This window comes from Arachis hypogaea, chromosome 5 (genome assembly GCF_003086295.3).
Source record: "Arachis hypogaea cultivar Tifrunner chromosome 5, arahy.Tifrunner.gnm2.J5K5, whole genome shotgun sequence".
Lineage (NCBI taxonomy): Eukaryota > Viridiplantae > Streptophyta > Magnoliopsida > Fabales > Fabaceae > Arachis > Arachis hypogaea.
In genome coordinates, this window is record NC_092040.1 from 109,276,463 (window position 1) to 109,298,990 (window position 22,528).

Sequence of the window (22,528 nt, forward strand, 5' to 3'; positions counted from 1 at the left end):
ATAAACTTAGATAAATAGGCATAATTGCTAATTATAATAGTACAAATACCTTCCGCTGTAAGTCTACTTTGTTTGATATGGTAACCAATAAATTCCAAAACTTTTTCAAAAATATGAACATAATATTTGAATTTGTCAAATTTCTTTCTCAAGTGTGACAAAATATTAAGAGATTCACATTAAAATTTTGTAAATGATCTATATTAATTTTTGTGGTTGAACAAAATTTACAAATTTAACTTCATAAATAACTTAATTTTCGTTATATCCAAATTCTAAAATATTATCTTCATAAGTATTTGAATAAATATTCTCAATTATTTCTATAAAACCTTTTATTTCAAAATGAATGACTTTACATATCTTCAAATAATATTAACTAATTTTTTTCATTATAAAAGAATGATATTGGAATATAGCTATAATGCATGGGACACGACACGATACGCGACACTTCGGCATGCGAATTTTAAAATTGTATAAGATATGGAAACACACACATATAAAATATAAAGTATTTTTTAGATAAATCGTAATGATATTTTGATATTTTATTGATATTAAAATATAAATTAATTTTTTAATTATTTTTAATGTCTTATTTTAATTATATCAAATATTTAAAATATTTTTTATTTCAATAAATAATAATATATACTATATCTAAATTTATTTCAAGAATATATGTTAAGAATAAGACTGAACACGCTGACACGTAATAGTATTTAGGTGTGTCCAAATGTATCCGGAAAAGAATTTTTTTGCTTTTTAATTTTTATTAAGACACGGTGGGACACAGCAAACACGTGTGTCGGACGAGTGTCAGTAAATGTTGTATCCGAAATATGTTCGAGATACGAACATGGTAACTCAGCGAAATGTTTGTGCTTCATAGAAATATAGTATCTATAACTTAAATTAAATTGATAAAATAAATATAAATTTATTTATTTTAAATTATTTTTTATGAAAACATTTGAAGGAGACTATTTTATAATTTTTAAATTAAATTAGTATTTTTTAATTTAATTTAACTTATTTTAAATTAAAAATATTTGAAAAAATTATTTTAACAATTTTAATTTTGATAATTTAAAAATTTTTTAGAAAATTTTTATACTTCATTATAGAAATTGATTTATTCAATTTACATACGTAGATACTTAATAGCCACATATATTAGTTAATATGTTACGTTCATAATAATTAACAAATCAAATTAAAAAAAGAATTATATTATCTAACAAAAATAAATGTTAGAGATTATTTTATATTAAAAAATTATAATATTCTATTTTAAAAACTTAAAAAAGGACATGGATTATATACTCTTATTTTTATTATAAAATTTGGGGTACCATCTAATTAGTTTGGCTTGATTAAAATACAAAGTTGACTGAGTAACATTTTTTGTGTTACGTTGTTCGCAGTTTCCCACTTTCCCCTCTTTAATTGCAGCACTACGAAACCTTTGTGTCCGCAAAACGTTCCATATGATCCCAACAACACAAATTAACAAACCCGTGAATCACTCTCATTCCAACATGAATCTCTCTCTGACTTTCAGATTCCGGTCAGAGATCCTTTCACAACTTCATTTCACACCGATATCTCCGATCAAGCACCCCTTATCTATTTTTCAATTTTTTCCTCAGGTATAGCCAGGAGAATTGCATCATCTGGATATGGTGTTTATGCTATGGACTATCCAGGTTTTGGCCTTTCAGAAGGATTACATGGATACATACCAAATTTTGATGATTTAGTTGATGATGTTATCGAGCATTATAGAAGAATTAAAGGTGTGAAGTTTTAGTATCCATGACTGCTGTAACATTTCACATGTGAAGATTTCAAATATTTAATCTCTTTTTACCCCTTAAAATCATGGTTTGTATTTCAATTGGCAGAAAGGCCTGAGCTGAGAGAGTTGCCTCGATTTATATTGGGGCAGTCAATGGGAGGAGCAGTTTCTATTAAAGTTCATTTGAAGGAGCCAAATAATTGGGATGGAATGATCCTTGTAGCACCAATGTGTAAAGTAAGCTCGTCCATCTGTATTTCATTCGATGCTCACCAATTTTTTATTTAATTTAAATCGTTGTAGTTCAGCGTAAACTCTGCACTGAATTCAGTTTGAGTAGTTTTTCGTATGGATTGCTGTTTCTATCAATGGTTGATACAATTGGATCTTTGCTCGATTATATTGACCAATAAAAAATGTTATATATAATTAATGTCGAACCTGGGACACTCCTTTAGCTTTTGAAGAGTGACAAGGGACACTAAACCAAACTGCTATTAGCATTCATTGGTGAAATATAAAACAAATGATGCTTGTTTCTTATTAGATTGGGAATATGCTTATGTATATTATAGATAATAGTTTGCATTTGATACAGAAGAGAAACTCATTAGCCATTACAAAAGCTTACCTTTGGATAATGATTGAACTAAGCTTACCTTTTTGTGGCAACTAGTTTTTATTTTTTATTTTTTATAATTGTGTTCCCTTTTTAGGGGCCATCATACATTCATACTACTATATTGTGGGGTTAATTTATTTAAAATTCAATGGAAAATGTATTTTTAATAATCTTATTAGCTATTACAGTATTTACCTGGCTTAGCCAAACAATATTTATGATAATCATTTTGAATTTGGCGATTAGTTTAAGGATTGTGATTTCCAAGTTTTGTACTGCTTTAATTTACGTGAACATTTTTGCATTACACTGGAAACTTTTATCGCAAACTCAAATAGTTAAACACTCTTTGATAAAAAGTGGCTTTTGTAATTTCTTTTTTGTCCCGTCTTTTCAATATAGTTTTGTAATGTACAACTTTCAGTTGAAGCATGGTTTGCTGATTTCTGTTGCGGGTAGATTGCAGATGATGTGATGCCATCTGATGCAGTTATGAAGGTATTAACTCTTTTATCGAAGGTGATGCCAAAAGCAAAACTGTTCCCAAACCAAGATCTAGCAGAGCTTGCCTTCAGGGAACCAAGCAAAAGAAAATTGGTTAGTGACTTATACAGAATTAACTTTTGGATTCCAATATAACAAAATAGACATTTTGATTCCTTGTCTTGCTCTTCAACAAAATATCTTGCACTTTCTTAGCGTTAGAACTTAGAAGTTGATTGATTCATTTTTATCGTGTTTTCTGACATATTTTCCGCATTGTCATATATATATAAGTCATGCTGTTTGGAGTTAAGGATTACTTCAGAGTCTATTGTTGTTTAGTTCTCTCTTTGACTGTCTCATCATTTCATTATCTTTCACATGAACTCGTACGTTGTAGTTACAATCATCGAGTTTGTTCATGTTTGACGATCTCATCTATTTTAATTAGAGAAAGATGGGAAATTGTGGCAGAGGTTACTCTATTCAAAGCCTCAATTTGTTGTCTCAGATTTGCAACGTTGTTGTTTGTTCTACTTGATACTTAAATTTTGTATTGATTTTGCAAAACAAAACCCGTGTTAGTCATAATCAAACTAAATACATTGATAATATTAATTTATCCCTAGTGTTGATTTTATCTTTTTAGGCTGTTTACAATGTCATTTGTTATGATGATAATCCGCGACTGAAAACCGGTATGGAGCTTTTACGAACCACAAAAGAAATTGAATCACAAGTACAGAAGGTTAGTATTCTTTTTGTCTTCCAATCTCTATATTTTCATTTTTGAGTTCCATTGCTTAGGTAGTTTGTTTCTGTTTTCATATTTGAGGTCCTTTTCTTTTGTTGCAACTCAAAGAAGGTTTTCTCACTAAAATAGAAAAGATTCCCGTATCATCCCGTTCTGAAAATTTAAGCATTTCATTATTGTTTTCTCAATTTAAAATCCACCATTGGTAAGTATTACAAGTGCCGATACGATACTCTAGCTAAATCTATTTTTGAATTTTTGTATGTGCAATAATTACCATAACAAGAAGAAAAACTATATTTTGCGTGTGCATGTGGATGATTGCAGGTTTCGGCTCCATTATTGGTTATTCATGGAGGAGATGATAAGGTGACGGATCCATTGGTGAGCCGGTTTCTTTATGAGAGTGCGTCTAGCAAGGATAAGACTCTAAAGATTTATGAAGGTGGTTATCACTGCATTCTAGAAGGTGAACCTGATGAGAGAATTTTTGCTGTACATGATGACATTGTGTCTTGGCTTAATTCTAGGTGTTCAACTAAGTGATGTCCTCACCATGGAATATGTCCACCGTTTTCATGTTATGTCATTCTTCAAATAATGTAACAATTCTGTGACTTCTAATCAAGAAATTCTAGAAGTCGTTGGTCTGGAATAAAGAGTAGGTGTCATTCTAGGAACGCCTCTTCAATCTCTTTCACATTTTCATGTATTATTCATCTTGGAATGAATAAATTATATTGATCCAAAGACCAAAGGTATATTTTCATCCTCTTATGCTTCTTTATTATTTTTGTTTAAATGTTATGGCGGGGTGGGGGAGTATGCTCCTGAGCTAGCCTCGACATAAGCATGCCCGAAGTGCTGATTTGGGGCCCTTCTTGATCTGGGAACTGGGGAGTTGGGAAGCCATAGATGGCGTGGATTCGATCCAAAATTTGAGTGCTGCCCTTCGATTCTCCTACTCTTCTTCTGTCATACTAAAGCTTGTGCTGGAACAATTTTCTTCTAGGCAAATCTTATTTAGGTTAATGTAGTCAATACGCATCCTGCACTTTCCGTTACTCTTAGGGATCATAACTATGCTGTAGAGCTAGCTGTAGAGGATGATCCTTAGTTGGTGAGTCTAATGGCTGCTTAATAATATGCATCTTTTGCAAGGCATTTTTCACTTCCATGCAGTGAAATTATGGCCTTTGAATACTCCTATGCATCCATCTCATATCATTCATGTTGATAAAGATGGTGAAAGTGCCTTTAGGACTATTTACAAAGAAATCTGTTGCAAGATTTCGCAAATTCCTATAGTTGTCATTCATCAAAACTAAATACTTTGAATTCATGTCTACCTATGGTTACAAGAGATCGATTCATAAGACTGATATTAATCACACTCCTGTATGATTTATGATGCCAATATTGTATATCATTTTATGGCACTCTAAAACCTCTCCTACTGAGGACCTTTGGTTATCCTCCTCTTGTATATATTCTCGTTTATTTTTCCAAAGAACGGACAAGATGGCTCACTTTCCCGAAAAGTTGGAAGGTAATGTGCGAGGTTTGTTAGATTTAGAGTTTGTTCTTTTATGAGGAACAAGAATTCATATGTATAATGTTTGGCTTGAGATTTAGTTTAGATGGTGTTGCTGTGTGTCAGAACTCGAGATATCGTATACTCGTAGAATTGAATATAATATATTTTGTATGTATATATATGTGTATGAAAATATATGTTGTATTTAGGTATTCACGTAGACACACATAATATATTTGTCACTAAGCATAGTATTATAATAATGAGGATGTTACCAAGAAGTATGATCGTTATTAATTAATTGTACATGTATTTGAATTTTTTCTAGTTAACAAAATAAAAGAGAGGATTTTAGTGCTGGGTAAATGTGGATTATCGGCTTTTATGCTGTGGAGTGTGTTATTGTTTATCCTGAAATAATCTCTACTTTATTGTACTGAGTTCTTTCTTTCAAAATAATAATAATAATAATAATAATAATAATAATAATAATAATAATAATAATAATAATAAAGAGAATGCTTTATTGTTATTAAAATGAGTGTCAAAATGGTGTTTGCTCTAGAGATTTATGCATATCGGGGTTAGTCTGTTTTACAAATAACGATACAATAATTAAGTAGAATCATAAACAGAGAAAGAAAAGTGCACATAAATTATAGTGTTTTAAGTATATAGCTATTTGGTTAAATACACTACTGCTTCTTTATTTTTGATTATTGGAGCAGAAATCTTACACGAACATCAAATTCGACAGATTATTATGAACGATGTCATAGCAAGCCCCTTTCTTGAAAGCTTTGGATGCAGTCATCAAACATCTGTTCAAGGGTTTTGAATGGAGGAAACCCCAATTGAGTAATTTTGGTGGTGTTCATGCTATGTGGGTTGTTGTCTCCTTCCAGGCTGCTGCACCTGTAACACCATATATCATCTAACTTCAGAAAAGCAGATCTCAAAGCATATCAAAAGATTGACAGAGATTTGGTATAATGTTTATAATTGAAGTAAAATATCATTTTGATCATCAAACAATGCAAATAAAATATATAAGAATTTAATTTTGATGTCTTGTCAAATAATATATCTAATTATGTAATATTATGTTAATAAAAGTATTTATCTTTTTATATTGATCACATAACTGGTTATCCAAAAAATAAAATGGAATCAAGTGATTATATAAAATATTTAATACTATCAATATATCAAAATTAAACTCAATATATAATCTTTCAAAAGTTAATATCTAATTATTTATACAGTTCGATTCAATAGATTAGTAATACTTAACAATTCAGTTCAAACTTCAAAGCGAACACCGCTTTGATTAGGACTGGCAATGGATAAGGTAGAATAGGGTAGGGTTTGAGTTTTACCTTAATCCTATTAGCAGGTTGAAATTTTTTTTTAAAATTCTACTCTACTCTACTCACTAGTTAAGAATTTTTCAATCCTAATCCTACCCGTACTCTAATGTTCTAAATCTTATGGCAGAAAATTAAATTTTTTCAAATAAATATAAATTCAATCATTTCAAATTTCATACATATTAATAAAAAATTGTGTGAACCTAATTTAAAAAATGATGTTAGAATTTTTGAATTTATTTGGTGTAATATGTGATATCTCAATTTAAATTTTATTTTTATTTTAAGCTAATTTTATAAAAAAATACTAAATTAGTAAATTAAATTACTAACTTAATAATTATTACAAATTTTTATAAAAGAAAAGTTGTAAGTTTAACACTCACTTTTTTCACTAATACCAAAATCTACTGTTTTTATCAAAATTCTATGCTACTATCATGTAGGATATAAATAGTTTCAAGCATATTAGGTGAATATAAAAAGTTAATTATTAAATTAATTATTTATATATTATATATATTAAAATATAAAATATATATGAAAAATAAATTAAGATAGTATATATATTTATAAATATATGATAATTAATTTGATTACTTTTTTTTATTGTGTACATAGCATTTAAAAAAAAACTATTTTTAAGTATCTCTATTTCCGTTATATATGTTTATATTTTTTTGATTTTATTTATAAATTCAAAAATAATTAAAATATTATTTTATCAATTTTGTATTTTGAAAATTTTTTATTTTATACTATTCAAACACTAGCTTAGCTAGTAGCTAAGCCAACTTTTCTGGGATTAAAACATTTCTCCGCATAACCCATATAATAATTTAAAAAAATTTTCAAATATACCATCGTGTTTCAGTGATTTTTTACAGTTGATCTTAGTTATAAAAAAATATATAATATATATAATTAAAATTAACGGATAAAAATCACTGATATATATTTGAAAATCTTCCAATAATTTATGGTGTTAAATAGAAAGAAAAAAATTAGAAGAAAGATTTGTAAAAGTTAACGTACTTTTTAGCAAATGGATAGGAAGGATATCTGGCCCTAAGCATTTGAATGATTTGTGACCAATGGGCTACTGAGCTAGAACAAATGAGCCTGCCACTTGCTTTGGCATCCTCCATAGCCAATATGTGAGCAGCTATCACATCATTTATGTGTACAAAGCCCACTGTTGTATTTGGATATTCTTCTCTCACACCTGTTTAAAAATGGTGATGAAGGGAGAAAACAAAAAAAAAAATAAATAAAGAACCGTTCAAAGATATTTATCACCACTCACCCAAAATATGTGCTGCGCAAAACATTTGCACTGTAAGACTTGGTCTAATGACAGTTGTGTATGCCTTATTTCCGATATTTTTAATTTATGTCAAAATTATTTCCTAAACGTCTAAATCATTTTAAAAGACAAAACTAAAAATATTTAAGGATAATTTTAACAAATTAAAAATATTAGAAACAAGAACCATACTTTTCCCTTGTTAAAATTATATGTGTTACAATATTTCATGACATAAAATATAGTTTACTCCAAATGAAAGTAACATACAATAACTATTAATTTATTCCTATATTGATTTATTTATCAACAAACTAATATATTTTGAGAGTCAATGATAGTTTATTTTGAATACAATCTAATAATCCTTAGGTATAACAGGATCTAACCTTTGACGATGCTTAGAATCATGTACAATGTGCTTGTTGGCTGTGGTGCAAGCAGGGGACCAACAACAAAAGAGGGATTAACCACAACTAGATCCATTCCATTTTCCTTTGCAAGTTTCCAAGCCTCTTTCTCCGCTATAGTCTTTGCATATGCGTACCACAGCTGCATATTCACAAAATTATTTAAAATATAAAAGGTAAAATTGTTTAAATATTCAGAATGAAGTATCAAGATTACTCAGGACAGCCTATATATGTTGTTGATAAAACAAAAATGTTATATGCACATTAAAAATCAATCACTAAATATATGTATTATTAACTTATTTTCAATATTTATTTTGTATTTCAATATATATTATAACAAGTAATTATTTAGTAGTTGATTTTTTATGTACATACAGCATATCAAAACTACTCAAAGAAACAACTTGATTCAATTGACAATTCTACTAAAACAATGGGTGTTTTATCGGCAAACAATCTTTCATGGATAATTTTTATTAATGATCTGGACTTTTGTTCTTTTGAGTAATTTCGGGAGTAATTTTAATACACATTACTGAAAAAAAAGTTACGATAATGGTAGCAAATGTTACTACTTACGTTGTAGCGTTTGCAGTATTCTATATCAGTCCAATGAGACTCGTTAAGAGGAGATACTTGCTGCACATCGTAACGGTATCTTATGGAAGAGCAAGATGAGGTGAGCACAACGCGTTTAACTCTTGCTTTGATGCAGGAATTCAGCACATTCACGGTTCCTTTTATACATGGATCAATTAGAGTTGCCTGCAACATTTTTCAAATCTTCAAATGAATTTTACAAAAGAACAAAAATAGAATATTGAAGGAATTGAAGGAGACCTGAACGTTGTTATCATAAGGAACTAGCACTGGAGATGCTGTATGAAAGACACCATCAACCCCTGCCACTGCCTCATCAAAGTTCCCTTCCACCAATAAATCCGCTTTAAAAATCTTTAATCTCTCTTTAGCTCCACTCAATTCCCTTAGAAAGCCAACCTTCTCCACATCATCTGATCAAATATTAAGTAACATATTAGAAATCAAACTATAGCATAAAATAAAAATAAAAATAAAAAAAGCAAATGAATCCTTAGAATTAAAAGTGTCACCTGGGTTTCTCACGGTGGTCCTCACAGTGTAACCCTTTTCTAGTAAGGCTTTGATAAGGTAAGCTGCGATGAAACCGGTGCCCCCAGTCACGCAGAATTCAGGCATCTCTCCGTTATCGTTTAATCTGATTTCTTTTCTCTTGTCTTTGTAACTCTTGACTTTTAGCAGCAGTTTGTGATCTTTGTTGCTCTTATGTAATATCGGATTAGGTCTACCGATCAAGTGAATAGATGAACTCCATAGCCCAACTTTGTGAAGGTAGGAGAGTCACGTGAGTTTCATTCCACTTAGATTCCAATTTGGTTTATGACAGATGTGTCACACCAGAATTGTCAGCTAGTTGGGTTTTTTATTTTTTTTTTGTTTTTTCTACATTATTTCTTAACTTAATATTTTAAAAATTAATTCATCGTAAATTTAAATTTTATTTAAAATTTGTTGTTTGATCAATAAATTATTATATTTATAAGACTAAATTTAAAATTTTAACTTATTTAAATAGAATAATAAATTAATGAATAAAGTAAATTTTTTGTTTCTAACATTTTTAAAATTTTTTAAAATTACCCTTTATATTTAATTATGTTCAATTTTGTTTTTAACATTTAAAATAAATTTTAATTTTATCTTTGTTAATTTTTTAATAGTCAACTAATAGTTAAATTATTTTTTTCAATTTTACCCTTGCTCTTATCTCCTACATCAACTCCATCTCTACTCACTCCTAAGTCTTACCTCTATCACTGTCAACAACAACATTTTCTGCACCAAATGCTTTCTCTTTTTCTCTATCTTTTTATATTGTTGAATCAAGTTCTAAATTCATCAACTATGAAAAAAATTTATCGAAGAGGAATGATTCACTCGTCACTGCCCATCATCTCCAACCAACTCTCTTTCTTTCCGGCCCCCATCCTCACCCTGCCGCTCTCACGCCCGCAGTTGACGAATCCACATCTGATGATAATTTTTGTCTTGAAATGAGTGGTTTTCATTACATAAACTTGCATTTATTTATTTAAGTAGCATGTTTTTGTGAATTCTCTCTCAATTATACCTAATTGTTAAAAACATGCTTTTTATACTTGAAATTGTCAAATTAATTCTACTTTTATTTCATTCGATACTTTGATATATTTGTTGAGTGATTTCATGACCAATAGGCAAGGATGGCTTTGAAGAAGTGGAGAAAAAACATACAAAGTAGGAGAATTCATAAAAAAACAAAAGAGAAGGACATTCGGATTCGTGCGTACGCACATAATGGTACGTATGCACAGGTGTAAAGAATTAGCTGGCATGCATATGTACACACTTGTATGTATGTACAAGTGGGAGGAAAAATTAGCAAGTGCTCGTATGCACGTGTATCATTTAAAAAGTCACGTGTTGCGCGTTTTGGAGGCCTCTTTTGGCTCATTTTTGATGCCCTTAAGCCAATTTGAAGCATATTCTTGGAGGGGAAAAGAACACATTACTATATGATCATTTTACAAGTTTTGACTAGGTTTTCATAATTTATTTTAGAGAGAGAAATTCTCACTTCTCTCTAGGATTTATTAGAGTTTATGGAATTTACACTTTAATTTTAGAATTTAGCTTGTCTCAATTGTAAGTTGTTCTTAATTTTTTCATCCTTTGCACTATACTTAGATTTTCTTATAATTAAGGTTATTTTGTTGGTATATACACTTATGAATTCTTGAGTTTCATGTTAATAAATTTGATGTTTTGAGGTTTATATATGCTTAATTGAATTGTTAGTATTGATTGTTTGGCTATAGTTTTCATTAAATTTTGTAATTTACTATGTTTTATTACCATGTCCACCAAGTGTTTATTGAAATGCTCATTTTGAATATAGAGCAGATTTTCATTCCTTAATTTGGGAATTGAAGAACTAGGATCCTAGAGTCATTAATGTCCCACATTAAATAATAATTTTAGGTCGTTAGTTGATCTTGTTTCAACGCTAGCTTTTTATTAAACTTAATTAGTAAATTAATTAAGATTTGTGAATTAAGATCAATTATCCATCCATTTGAATAATTGAAATAACTCCCTTTTTGTCATATCCTCAGGGAGATTGTCTACAAAGATCACAAAGAAAATCATCTCCAATCGTCTAAACAAAGATCTTGTTGCCTCTGTCGACGCTCCCAATCCAGTTCCTTCCCAGCTATGTAAATACTAGTTATCTTTATTCTAGTGAGTGATTATTCAGTTCAATTAATTTTATTATTTTATATCAACTTGAATTAATATCAACTTGAATTAGTTTCATTTAATTTCTATTTTAAAATTTCTTCAAATCTTTTATGACTACAACTTAATCAATTTGGCTTTCAATTCCACCCATTTTTTATTTTTTTTAAGATTATTTTTCTCATATTTCAAATTCTTATTTTCTCACATCCAAAACTATCATAGCTACAACTCTATAAATTTTTCCATATTTAAAAATCTAGACATCCACATCCTTAGTTCTCCTCTAAGATGAAATTTACAAATCAAAATTTAGAATTTGAATACCTAGTAATCAAAATTTCATAAACGACTACATGTCTAAAATTTAGAATTCAAACAAAAACGAATATTAAATTTAGATATCTAGAATAGAAAACAAACACATTGTCATATTTTTCAATTCATGATACAAAAGTAGTTCACACAATAACTATTTTTTGGTTGTATAACATGACATAAGGCCCAATATCTTTTTCTTTTGAGTAGTAGATTATGAGTCTGATTAGCTATCTAGAAGAAGATTTGGGCCAAGGTAATCAGTAAAATGTTGAAAACTATGTAGAAAGAAACAACAAGGTGAGTAATGATCAAGAGGGGTAATGTAGGAATCAACACACAGACAAGGCCCATAATCTTCCAAAACAAATCAACAAAGGGAAAAGAACTTTTTAACTATAGGAGAGCTATTAAGGGAGAAATTATGCATCAACAAAGTAAACAATGAAAGAACTTCAGGCGCTAAACAAGAAAAGCATAACAGAATAATGATATATCGAGATAAAGAAAATTTCTAAAGCTACAGACATAAACCGAGGCTGGAAGAAAGCAAAAACAAGAAAGGTAAAACCATCATTCAAAGAACTGAAACAAGGGAACTAGCGGAGGATCATGAGGATATGGAGGCTGATGTGCATGACATTATAGAACATAAAACAAATGAAAAATGAGAATTGGAGTTGGTACATCGTGTAAGGATGAATCTGAAGCTGAAAAGGAGAAGGGAAGAAGATGAATTGATGCATATGAAAAGAAAAATATAGGCTGAATTGGAGACAACAGATGAAGTAGAACACAACAAGAGGATGAAAAGGATGGACAAACAAGACATAGCCAAGGAGACAGGCCTCATCATACCCCACCAACAACCATTATCATCATAAGCTGGAATTGTCGCGGGTTGGCAGCTCTCACGACAATAGCAAAGTTGCTAAACTTGTGCAAAACTTTTAAGCCGTCCCTTTTGTTTTTTATAGAGACTAAAGCTAGTAAGCAAAGTAGTGAAAGAATTAGAAGGAAATTAGACTTTGACTAAGTATTTGTGTAGAATCCCAGGGCTTGTCCGGGAGCCTCCATGTTTATGCCTGGTGTGACAATTTTATTAAAGCAAATATAGCTAGTAGCAATAATAAGCTTTGAAAATGTATATTTGTGTATGGGCATCCTGACCCCAGAAAGAGAAGATATTTGTGGTAAGAGCTTACAAATAGAAATGCTAATAAGAATATTCCAAAGGTATTTTTTAGGGATTTTAATGCTGTCATCATATCTCAAGATGAGAAGATAGCGTTACATATCAAACCAAATAATCAAGTCCAAGCATTTAGAAATTTTTTGGATGATAATTCTCTCATGGATATGGAACTTCAAGGATTGAAATTTACTTATTTCAGTAATCCTAAAAACCGTTTGTCTAACTAGAAACAATAGACAAGGCCTTGACTAACTGAGAATGGCAGAGACTTTTCCATCATGCTACGCTCACGACCCTACTTGCTGTAAATTCTGACTACACACTATTGGTGCTTAGTCTTGACCTAAAAGAAGAAAAAAACCAAGTACTTTAAATTCAAGGCATATTAGGCAGACCATGAAAAGTGTCGAAATATAATGAGAAAGGGCTAGGAGAATAGTAGAAAGGAAAAAAATAATCAATAGACAGATCTTAATCAAAGAATGGAGAGGTGTAAAAGAGAATTATCCGAATGAAGCAATGTAACCTTTAAAAGGGTAGAGATGGAGATAGAAAGACAGAAATCCTGATTATGAAGACAGGAAGAAAAATACTGGGGTAAAAAACAAGAGTGAAATGGCTAAAGCTGGGGGACTGGAACACATCTTTTTTTCATGCGACAACTATTCAGAGAAGGGATAGAAATCGGATTGAAAGATTTAAAAATTCAAGTGGGAATTTAGTTTGTGAAGAGAAGAAAATTTAAAAGTTAGTAGAAAAACACTTTAATAAGTTGTTCAAGGCTATTGAAAACATTAATATGGAAGATTGCATTGGTCAAGTTCCTATAAGAGTCACCACAGATATGAATCAAGAATTAATGGAGGAAGTCACAGATAAAGAAGTCAAGGAGGTGATTTTTAGCATGGGAAGTCTCAAGGCTCCAGATCCAGATGGTTTGAACGGATTTTTCTTCCAAAAATATTGGGACATCATTGGAAAAGAAGTACGATATGGTTAAGGGTTTTTTCAGGAAGGGAATCTTCCTTACAATATTTGTGAAACTACTATTGTGTTGATTCCTAAGGTAAAACAAATACTAAGTCTCTTAACCAAATGAGGCCCATTAGTTGCTGTAATTTTATCTATAAAATTGTCTCTAGAGTGATGGTGCTTAAGCTTTGGAAAGTGACTGCAAAGATTATATTTCTCATTCAAAGTTCATTTGTGAAGGAAAGACTTATACAAGATAATATTGTGATTGTGCAAGAGCTTTTTCATACCTTAAATAAGAAAGAAAAGGAGGCGTCAGAAAACTAAGATAAATACGAACAAAGCATATGACAGGCTTAAGTGGGATATTTTGGAAGCTACTCTTAAGGTACTTGGATTTCATCAACAATGGTCATGATGATGATGGAATATGTTAGAAAAGTAAGTTATAGAATCAAGATAAATGGTATATTGTCCAATAGGATCAAGCCTCAAAGAGGTAATAGGCAGGGAGATTCACTTTCTCCATAACTTTTTATCATAGTGACTGTATTTACGTTTCTTATGGAAATAGCTATGAGGGAAGGGAAAATCTCATGAGTAAAAGCTGCCCCTATTTCTCACCTCATTTGTGGATGACTGCATTATCTTTTTGAAAGCTAATGAGGACAAAAGTTTCCAACGCATTACAATCCTTAACAAGTACAGGGAAGCGTTGGGGCAAAGAATAAACTTGGAAAAGTTTGGAATTACTTTTGGCTACCTGATTCTAATTAGGACTAGGATTGATATAAAAGAAATTATGGACATATCATCATGGAATAATCCAAGAAAGCATCTCAGGCTTCCAGCTTATTAGGAGCGTACAAAGAATAAGGCCTTAAAATGGATTGAAGTGAGAGTTGTAGACAAGGTAGAAGGATGGAAAAGGAAGCTTCTAAATCAAGTCGAGGAAGAAGTTTTGATCAAGTCTGTACTTCAAGCAATCCTGATTCATGCCATGAACATGGTTAATTTTCCAAAGGGGTTCTATCAAAGGCTAAGCGCTAAAGTTGCTAAAGATATGTCTGAGAAAGAGTGATAGTGGCAACGATTTTAAAGACTTTTATATATTCAAAATTTGGCTCACCTTGCCAAGCAAGCATGGAGGATGTTTGAAAATCTTTAAGCTATTTGGGCACAGGTTCTCAAAGCTAAATATTTTCTAAATGAGGATTTCAAAGAAGTAAAAATTGGAAGAGCATCATCTTGGGCTTGAAAAAGTTTAATACAAAGAAGGGATTTTTCTTTAAGAAATGACAGATGGTCAATAGGAAAAGGTGAAAAAGTAATGATATGGGAGGACACATGGATCTTAGGGCAGGAAAGAATTGAGATACCAAGGAATAATGAAATAAGAGTTGTCAAGAAACTTTTAAACAAAGATGGGAGTTCGAACATTGATAAACTTAGAATTTATTTTGATGGTTTCATGGTGGATAAAATTAAGAGAACCCTGATCAGCATAATCATTGAAATGGATAAGTTAATATGGATTCATAGGATTAATAAAAAAAATTACTGTGAAGATTGGATACTACACAGCAAGAAGGAAAATACAATTACAAGAACAATACAGGTCATTCACAAGTGATGCCAAAACTCATTATATTTAAGCATAAACTACCTGAACAGAAAACTCAGAAGCAGAAGAGAATAAAAATACAGAACCTCCAATAACAATAATAGAAGGCAGAGTAATTACTTGGCTACCTCCACCCGAGGATTGGACTAAATGCAATATTGATGCCACAGTTTGGAAGGACTCGGCAATCGGAGCCATCACAACAGTATTCAGAGATGAAGAAGGTAAGCTAATTATGGGAGCAGCAACCAAGATAGTAGCAAGCTCAGCACTCGCTAATTAGAGGAGTTGTATATCTACTGCAAACCTGATGAAGAAACTGCTCCTTGTTTTACTAATCAGTCTTACACTTTTGTTAGCTTCCATATATATGAACTTGAAAATCACTTTCCAAGGTTTACTCTTATATACAATAACAAAAAAGAAAAAATAAAAAAAATAATAGTAAAAATTGTAAAACAAAATAGGAGAACAAGAAGGAAAAAATAAACTATTATTTTTAACCATGAAATTTTAAAGTGTTGACAAATTTAACTATGAAAGAATAAAATTGGTTTTGTACCCACAAAAAATAGTTTTATATGATAAAAATACTAATATTAATTTTATTCATACGTAGATTTATTAATATTCTAAATTTTAATGGGTAGAAATGATAGTTTTTTATTTTTTTATGAGTATGAAATTAATTTTACTTATTCACCAGTAAATTCTTTAATATCTTAAATTTTTATAAATAAAAATGGTAGGTTACTCAGTATTCGATATTTTCCTTTAAAAAGTTCTCCATTTATCACCCGACCAGACTGGATACAACTTGATATTTTCTTTGAGAAAGTGCTCCACTTATCACCCGACATGGTCTTTTCATTTGCAAGCCTTGCTTTGCTGACTTCAATCTAATGCCACTCAACTAGGTGCCCACTTTTCTCTTTAGAACTCTGCACTTGTGGATGCATTTTCTGGCGTAAACGTCTTTTTTTTAAATATATTTTTTAGTAATTAAAATTTAATTTTTTGGTGTTTAAAATATTTTTTTTAAATATATTTTTCAGTAATTAAAATTTAACATATATAATCAATTAAATTATGTTATTTTTGTCAAAATTAAGTTAAATAAATTAATTTAACTAAAAAAATGATAAATTAAATCTTGAACTAGTCTAAATTAATATTAGTTTTTTTTATAAAAAATAATTACAATATCTTTATTATAGAAAATGATTAAAATATTTTTATTTTATATATATTTATTAATTTTAAAAATTCTAAATCCTAACTTTATGATAGAAAAATAAAAGACTAAAATTTAGGATTCTCAAAATTAATATATACATATATATATAATAAAATTATTTTATTCATTTTCTATAATAGGGTATTGTAGTCATTTTTTATATAAAAAAATATTAATTTAAACCAATTCAAGATTTGATTCACCATTTTTCGTTCAAATTAATTTATCTAGCCTAATTTTGACAAAAATAACACAATTTAATCGATTATATGTGTTAAATTTTAATTATTAAAAAACATCTTTAAAAAAAGACATTTTAAACGTCTTTATTTGAGTGACTCCCTTCGCAATAAGCGATAAATATTGACTACCAAACTTTTCTCACATTATATATAATTTAAAGGTAATTAATTACCTCATTTCCTAACTAAATACACATCTCTCTCTCACACACACACACACACATATATATATATATATATATATATATATATATATATATATATATATATATATATAACACAAGCTAATAACATGAAAATGCAAGTTTAATTGCGAGATACTTTTTTTCGTCATCCCCAAAATAACAAATTTTACAATAATAGCTAGAAAACATTTTTTTTCTTTTTAGGTGGAGTATAAAAATAATTTGAGAGTAAACTAAAAATATCTCATACCAAATGGAGTCAAAGAGAAAAGAATAAAATTATAGGAAAAATCCATTGAACAACAAATATTTGCAATGTCCCAAAATACTATATATAAAAAAGAAAAAGAGAAAAATATACGCGGAAAGAAACAGCAAATAATTAACAGGTAATAGCTTGCTTTCACCGTTGTTTCGCAATGTGTACCAATACAAAGTTGCACAAAAGAATAAACCACATAACCCCAAAAGCTTCAAAAAAATGGGTGATACCCATGGTATTGGAAAATCTTTTCTCAGTATCACCTTGCTTTGGTTAATTCTTGTTCCTTCAATGATGCACATGCATGCGCACGCGCATGGCTCGTTATGGGATGAATTGCTTCATCCAATACTCACCGTCACAATAATTAACAAAATACCAAATAGTACTGTGTGCGTTAAATGCATATCAAGCGAGGATGACATCAAGGAGGGACTACTGAATTCTTCGAGCACGGAGCCATTCAGCTTCACTGTCAGGCTTAAACTCCTAACAACGATAAGATACAATTGCTTGTTAAGACATGATGGCGAAGAAATTGGTCAATTCTTAGGGTTTCGAAGCGGTTCTTATTGCGAGAAAGGATGTGTATGGGAGATTTATGAACATTATGCACTGCGAACAACAATGCGCTATGGTTATGTCAATCATACGTACAAGCCTATAGGAAGCCCAGATGACCATACTTATGACTATACCTAATTAAACGACCTGCATTGTGCCATTATATCTTACCAATAAAGGAATAAGGAGTTCTAACTTCTAAGGTAGATCATATGTTATCTATGCTAGGTTACATAGAGATTATTATTTATACAATTTTTTCTTCTTTTTTTTTTTATTATCTTTGACAAAGGAATGGTGATGCCTCTTCCATTACAGGATTTTGGAGACAATTAAGAATGGAAGAAAACATTATTCAAAATTTAGTTATTATTATTTGTATAGAAATGTAAGGTTCATTTTCTCTTTGTGTTGAGGTTGTAAATGTGTGTTATTAAATTGTGAGTTACAACATAATCTTTGGAGTTACAACAAATCTAATAGTAGGTTTTTATTTGAGAAAAAGTATCCAATTTAAATTACATACTCTGTCAATGTTATTACGTAATTAAGAATGAAAGGTTGGGAGGGCTTTTAGTTTTATTCAACAATTCTTTCAATTCTAAAAAAAATTAGGGGATTATTCGGCTTGAAGAAAATTGATAAAGCAAAAAAAATCACTTTACAATTAGTATTAGTTTTTGGTTTAAAAAAATTATAGAAATATAATGCTTTAATTTGATCTTTAAAATTTGAATTTTTTTATATAAATAAAATAAATACTTTATTTATCCATATAAATAAAGTATAGACAATTGATGCATTTTTGTAATTAACCACATTTTAGGAAAATAGATCTTCTCAATTTTTTTTAGCAATTATTTTATCAATTGTAATTTTTTATCATTTAACATTTTTTTTATAAATTTTTTCTTAGTCTCACTTAAAAAATTTATGGTGATAGATCACATTTTACAAAATAATTAAAAAAATATTAAAAAGTAAAGAACATATTTGACTTGATCTCGGCTGCTGTCGAAATGTGTAATAAATAATATCTCAAGTGCTATGCATCAAAGATGAGGTTGGAGGATGCTTATACAAAGACTGCATAAGGAATGTGATTCATTTAAGGTAAAACGTTAAAAGTTATGTTACCCATTTTCGTATAGATTCCTAAATTATTCTTTTGACCATATTTTCTATTAATCACTCGACTAAACAGGACGTGACATATCACTAGACACTACACTTCGAGATTGCTATATTCTTCGAGTTTTTTAAGGGAAAATAATTTATAGTTTAGAGATTATTGTTTAGTTAAATTATGAAAATTTTATTTAGATTGAAAAATGTAATAGTTTTACACAATTTAGGTTACTTAGATTGCAATAATTTTAGTTCAGATTAGAATAAAAATATAATAATCTTAGACGATTAAGGCTAGTTAGATTGTTGTTTTGTTAGATTACATTAGATTTTAGATTCGTATTATAATTTTACATGATTTTAGAAAGTTTTTTTTTTGTAACAATATGTTATGTTCTTAGTTATCCTAGATAATTTTTTCACAGTAACTTTTTAATATTAAAAATTATAGTTATAAGTGATGATACTTTTTTATTAAAAAAATTATGACAATATATTTTTGCAGAGACTTTGGATATTGATATCCCGTCGTATTAGCCTATTGATTTCACTTCCAATATGCTCTCTACCATATATTAGAGAGGCTAGATTCGGCCACGCTATAAAACTTACGGATTTTTTCTTTAACAATATCCTAATGTCTACATTTATTAAAAGGTGGAAGCATGAGATTTCATAACTTTCATTTATTGCGTGAGTATTCAACTCATTTTTTAGGGATGGATGTTTGTGTTGTGTTAGGCACCATTATGGAATGGGTGGGTGATTTTTACCAATGTGAAAATGAGTAAGGAAAAAATATATATAGAAATCAAAGGCTCAAATTTCTGGAGAAATGAATTCAAATTTGAGAGTGCACAAATCCGACTCTCTAATTTGTGTGATAGTTTTTTTTTTTTCATTTTACGACATATGAATGTGTCAAATTTGCAATTAAAAAATTTAAAATCGAAATTTTAAAAATTGGCGAGTTAGATTTAAAAACAAAAATATTAAATTCAAAAAATATAAATATGAGGGTCAAATTTGTTACATATATATACCCACCTGATCCAATTGCTCATAGTTCATCTTCTTTACCTCACCTCCTCTTTCATTTTTTTTCACTTTGCTAACGTGAATAAGGAAGAATGAGAGTGACAGTGTTACAGTGATTAAAAAAAAAAGAATGGATGATAGAATTATGTTAAAAGTATATTATTGTAATAAAATTCTATTATAAACACTTAAGGGAGTGAGATTTGTATATGAGAATACGTTTGATCTTGTTGTTCTTTTCGCATTATCATTTGAAGAACTAAAATGTGTGATTTGTCAAATGATAGATCCTCAAATATCAAAGATGGTATCGTGTATTTTGCATAGGTGTATGATTTTGTGGGTTTGTTCATCTTTAAACGAAGTATGTCACCAATAAAGAGTAAGAGATGTGTTCGGTTGGTTGGATACCGGACGGTTCGGAGGAATCTTCGGGTTGATAAGAAGGGGTACGACCTGGTTCCGGGTTGCGGGGCTGGATATGGAGTAGCCGACGTCCCAAGCTCTTCGCGAGGAGGGGGTGTCACCTGCAAAGACACTCTGACGCTCTAGTCAATCGTGGCGCAGGCGAGAAATAGGGGTAAAGTAATATGTGTGACGTACCTTGGGGGAGGGGCAGGACCCTCCCCTTATATATCGTGTCAGAAGTGGGTCTCGCAAGAGCAGACCCACCTTCCTCGAAACTTCCCCATACAGCTGTAGTAGAGAGCTGTCAAGGACGCGTGTCCGGGTCGGTGGTTGAGTGCCACGCACCCGACCGTTCGGGTTGGGTGGCCTATGGGTCGGATCGGCCCACGTGATGTTTGGGTTAGGCCGTAACAGTGCCCCCAACGCGTCAGCAATGATCGTGAGGGCCATTGGTGGCGTGTTATATCCTCTCTTGTGTGTTGTCGCTAGGTCGGCCGCTCGTGGAGAGGACGTGCCTCTTGCGCGCATGTCTGTTCGTTGATGGGAATAACCGTTCGTCGCCTCGTTCTTTGCGTTGGGCATTTAATGCTCATAATGGGTTGTTTCAAACCTTGCGAGTAGAGACTCTTTTTTCCTTGCCTTTTGCGCTTCTTGAGTTGGTTTTCTATCTCCTTCATCCCCAGTTTTGCATTCTATTTTCTCTTAAGTACCTAGCTCTTTCCTACTTTCATCTTCTCCTCTCGAATTTCCTGTTGCGGTTCCTGCATCCTTGTGCATTCACTCCTTCTCACTCCCTTTCGAGTCATCACAATCAATCCTGGTAAGCATTCATCCCTCGCCTTCTATTTCATGTTCATTTTATCTTCATTATCTATGTTCCTGTATGCATGCTGCTCTCCTTATTTGACTTGCATGCTGGCTGTCATTAGTATTAGATAGGTGCATTAGGGGGGTTATCATTCTAGGGCGTTAGATTTAGGTTTTACTTAGGATTTGCTTTAGCCATGCTTGGTTTCAGTTATGAATAGGCTAAAAGTAGTTTCTAGGGCCTTTTTCGAACTCTCGACCTTGTAGACTAACTGAGTGGTGCCCCCACTGTAGGTATGTCTCGTATCGAATCACGAGCTTCCTCCTCAAGTGCGGGTTACGACCGGTATGCTTAGGTGACCTCCGACGTGAAGGACTCCCCGAACCAGATAGGTGACGAGGAGCTTACAGAGTTCCGTCAAGTCGAGTACCTGTGCGGCGGGACCGACGAGGAGGCCAACTACGATGTTTTCGTTCCTGCCCCCCACAAATGGTTATACGAACTCAACCTCCACGCCCCTCGAGTTGCCGACTGGATTTGGTTCTACAAGGCAATGTTTACCCAATTGGGAGTTTGCATCCCTTTCTCCTCTTTCCAAATGGCTCTTCTTAATCGAGTCTCCGTGGCACCGTCTCAGCTGCATCCGAACAGTTGGTTCTACAAGGCGATGTTTTCTTCAACCTTACGAACCCTTCCAAAGAAGAAAAAGCGAGGAAAGGGTTCATGTCCTTTCGATCTGCCCAGGGTCGCAGGATTTTTGGCTTGTTTGAGGACTCTTACCATGGGTTCAATGACAAGTACTTCAAAGTGCGCCCAGTCAAAGGTCGCTATCCCTTCTGGCTATCACTGGAAGGGCAATGCCTCATCCCAATGTATTGGAGTTTCGGGGCGAGGTCCAATACTTTTATAAAAGTAACATACAAAGGAATGTCCTCTG

At 31.2% G+C, this 22,528-nt stretch overlaps 2 protein-coding genes across 3 annotated transcripts; one reads left to right on the forward strand and one right to left on the reverse strand.

Annotated features, from left to right (window-relative positions):
• The first annotated feature begins 1,642 nt into the window (after window positions 1-1,642).
• On the forward strand, window positions 1,643-4,436 carry LOC112802654 (caffeoylshikimate esterase). The gene is made up of 5 exons (XM_025845968.2): window positions 1,643-1,802; window positions 1,911-2,041; window positions 2,886-3,023; window positions 3,559-3,657; window positions 3,991-4,436. The coding sequence occupies exons 1-5, from the start codon at window positions 1,700-1,702 to the stop codon at window positions 4,207-4,209; spliced, it is 690 nt and encodes a 229-aa protein (XP_025701753.1). The 5' UTR covers window positions 1,643-1,699; the 3' UTR covers window positions 4,210-4,436.
• A 1,268-nt stretch (window positions 4,437-5,704) lies between these two features.
• Window positions 5,705-16,097, reverse strand: LOC112802655 (tetraketide alpha-pyrone reductase 2). Of its 2 annotated transcripts, none has more exons than XM_025845969.3 (7): window positions 15,848-16,097; window positions 9,405-9,653; window positions 9,133-9,305; window positions 8,872-9,057; window positions 8,266-8,428; window positions 7,606-7,795; window positions 5,705-6,115 (listed from the first exon to the last, which is right to left on the reverse strand). In XM_025845969.3, exons 1-7 carry the CDS (start codon window positions 15,915-15,917, stop codon window positions 5,974-5,976), a joined length of 1,173 nt encoding a protein of 390 aa, XP_025701754.1. In that variant the 5' UTR covers window positions 15,918-16,097; the 3' UTR covers window positions 5,705-5,973. The 2 variants fall into 2 exon arrangements, with proteins under 2 accessions (XP_025701754.1, XP_025701755.1); XM_025845970.2 differs by having other exon boundaries at window positions 15,840-16,087.
• Between the last annotated feature and the right edge of the window lie 6,431 nt (window positions 16,098-22,528).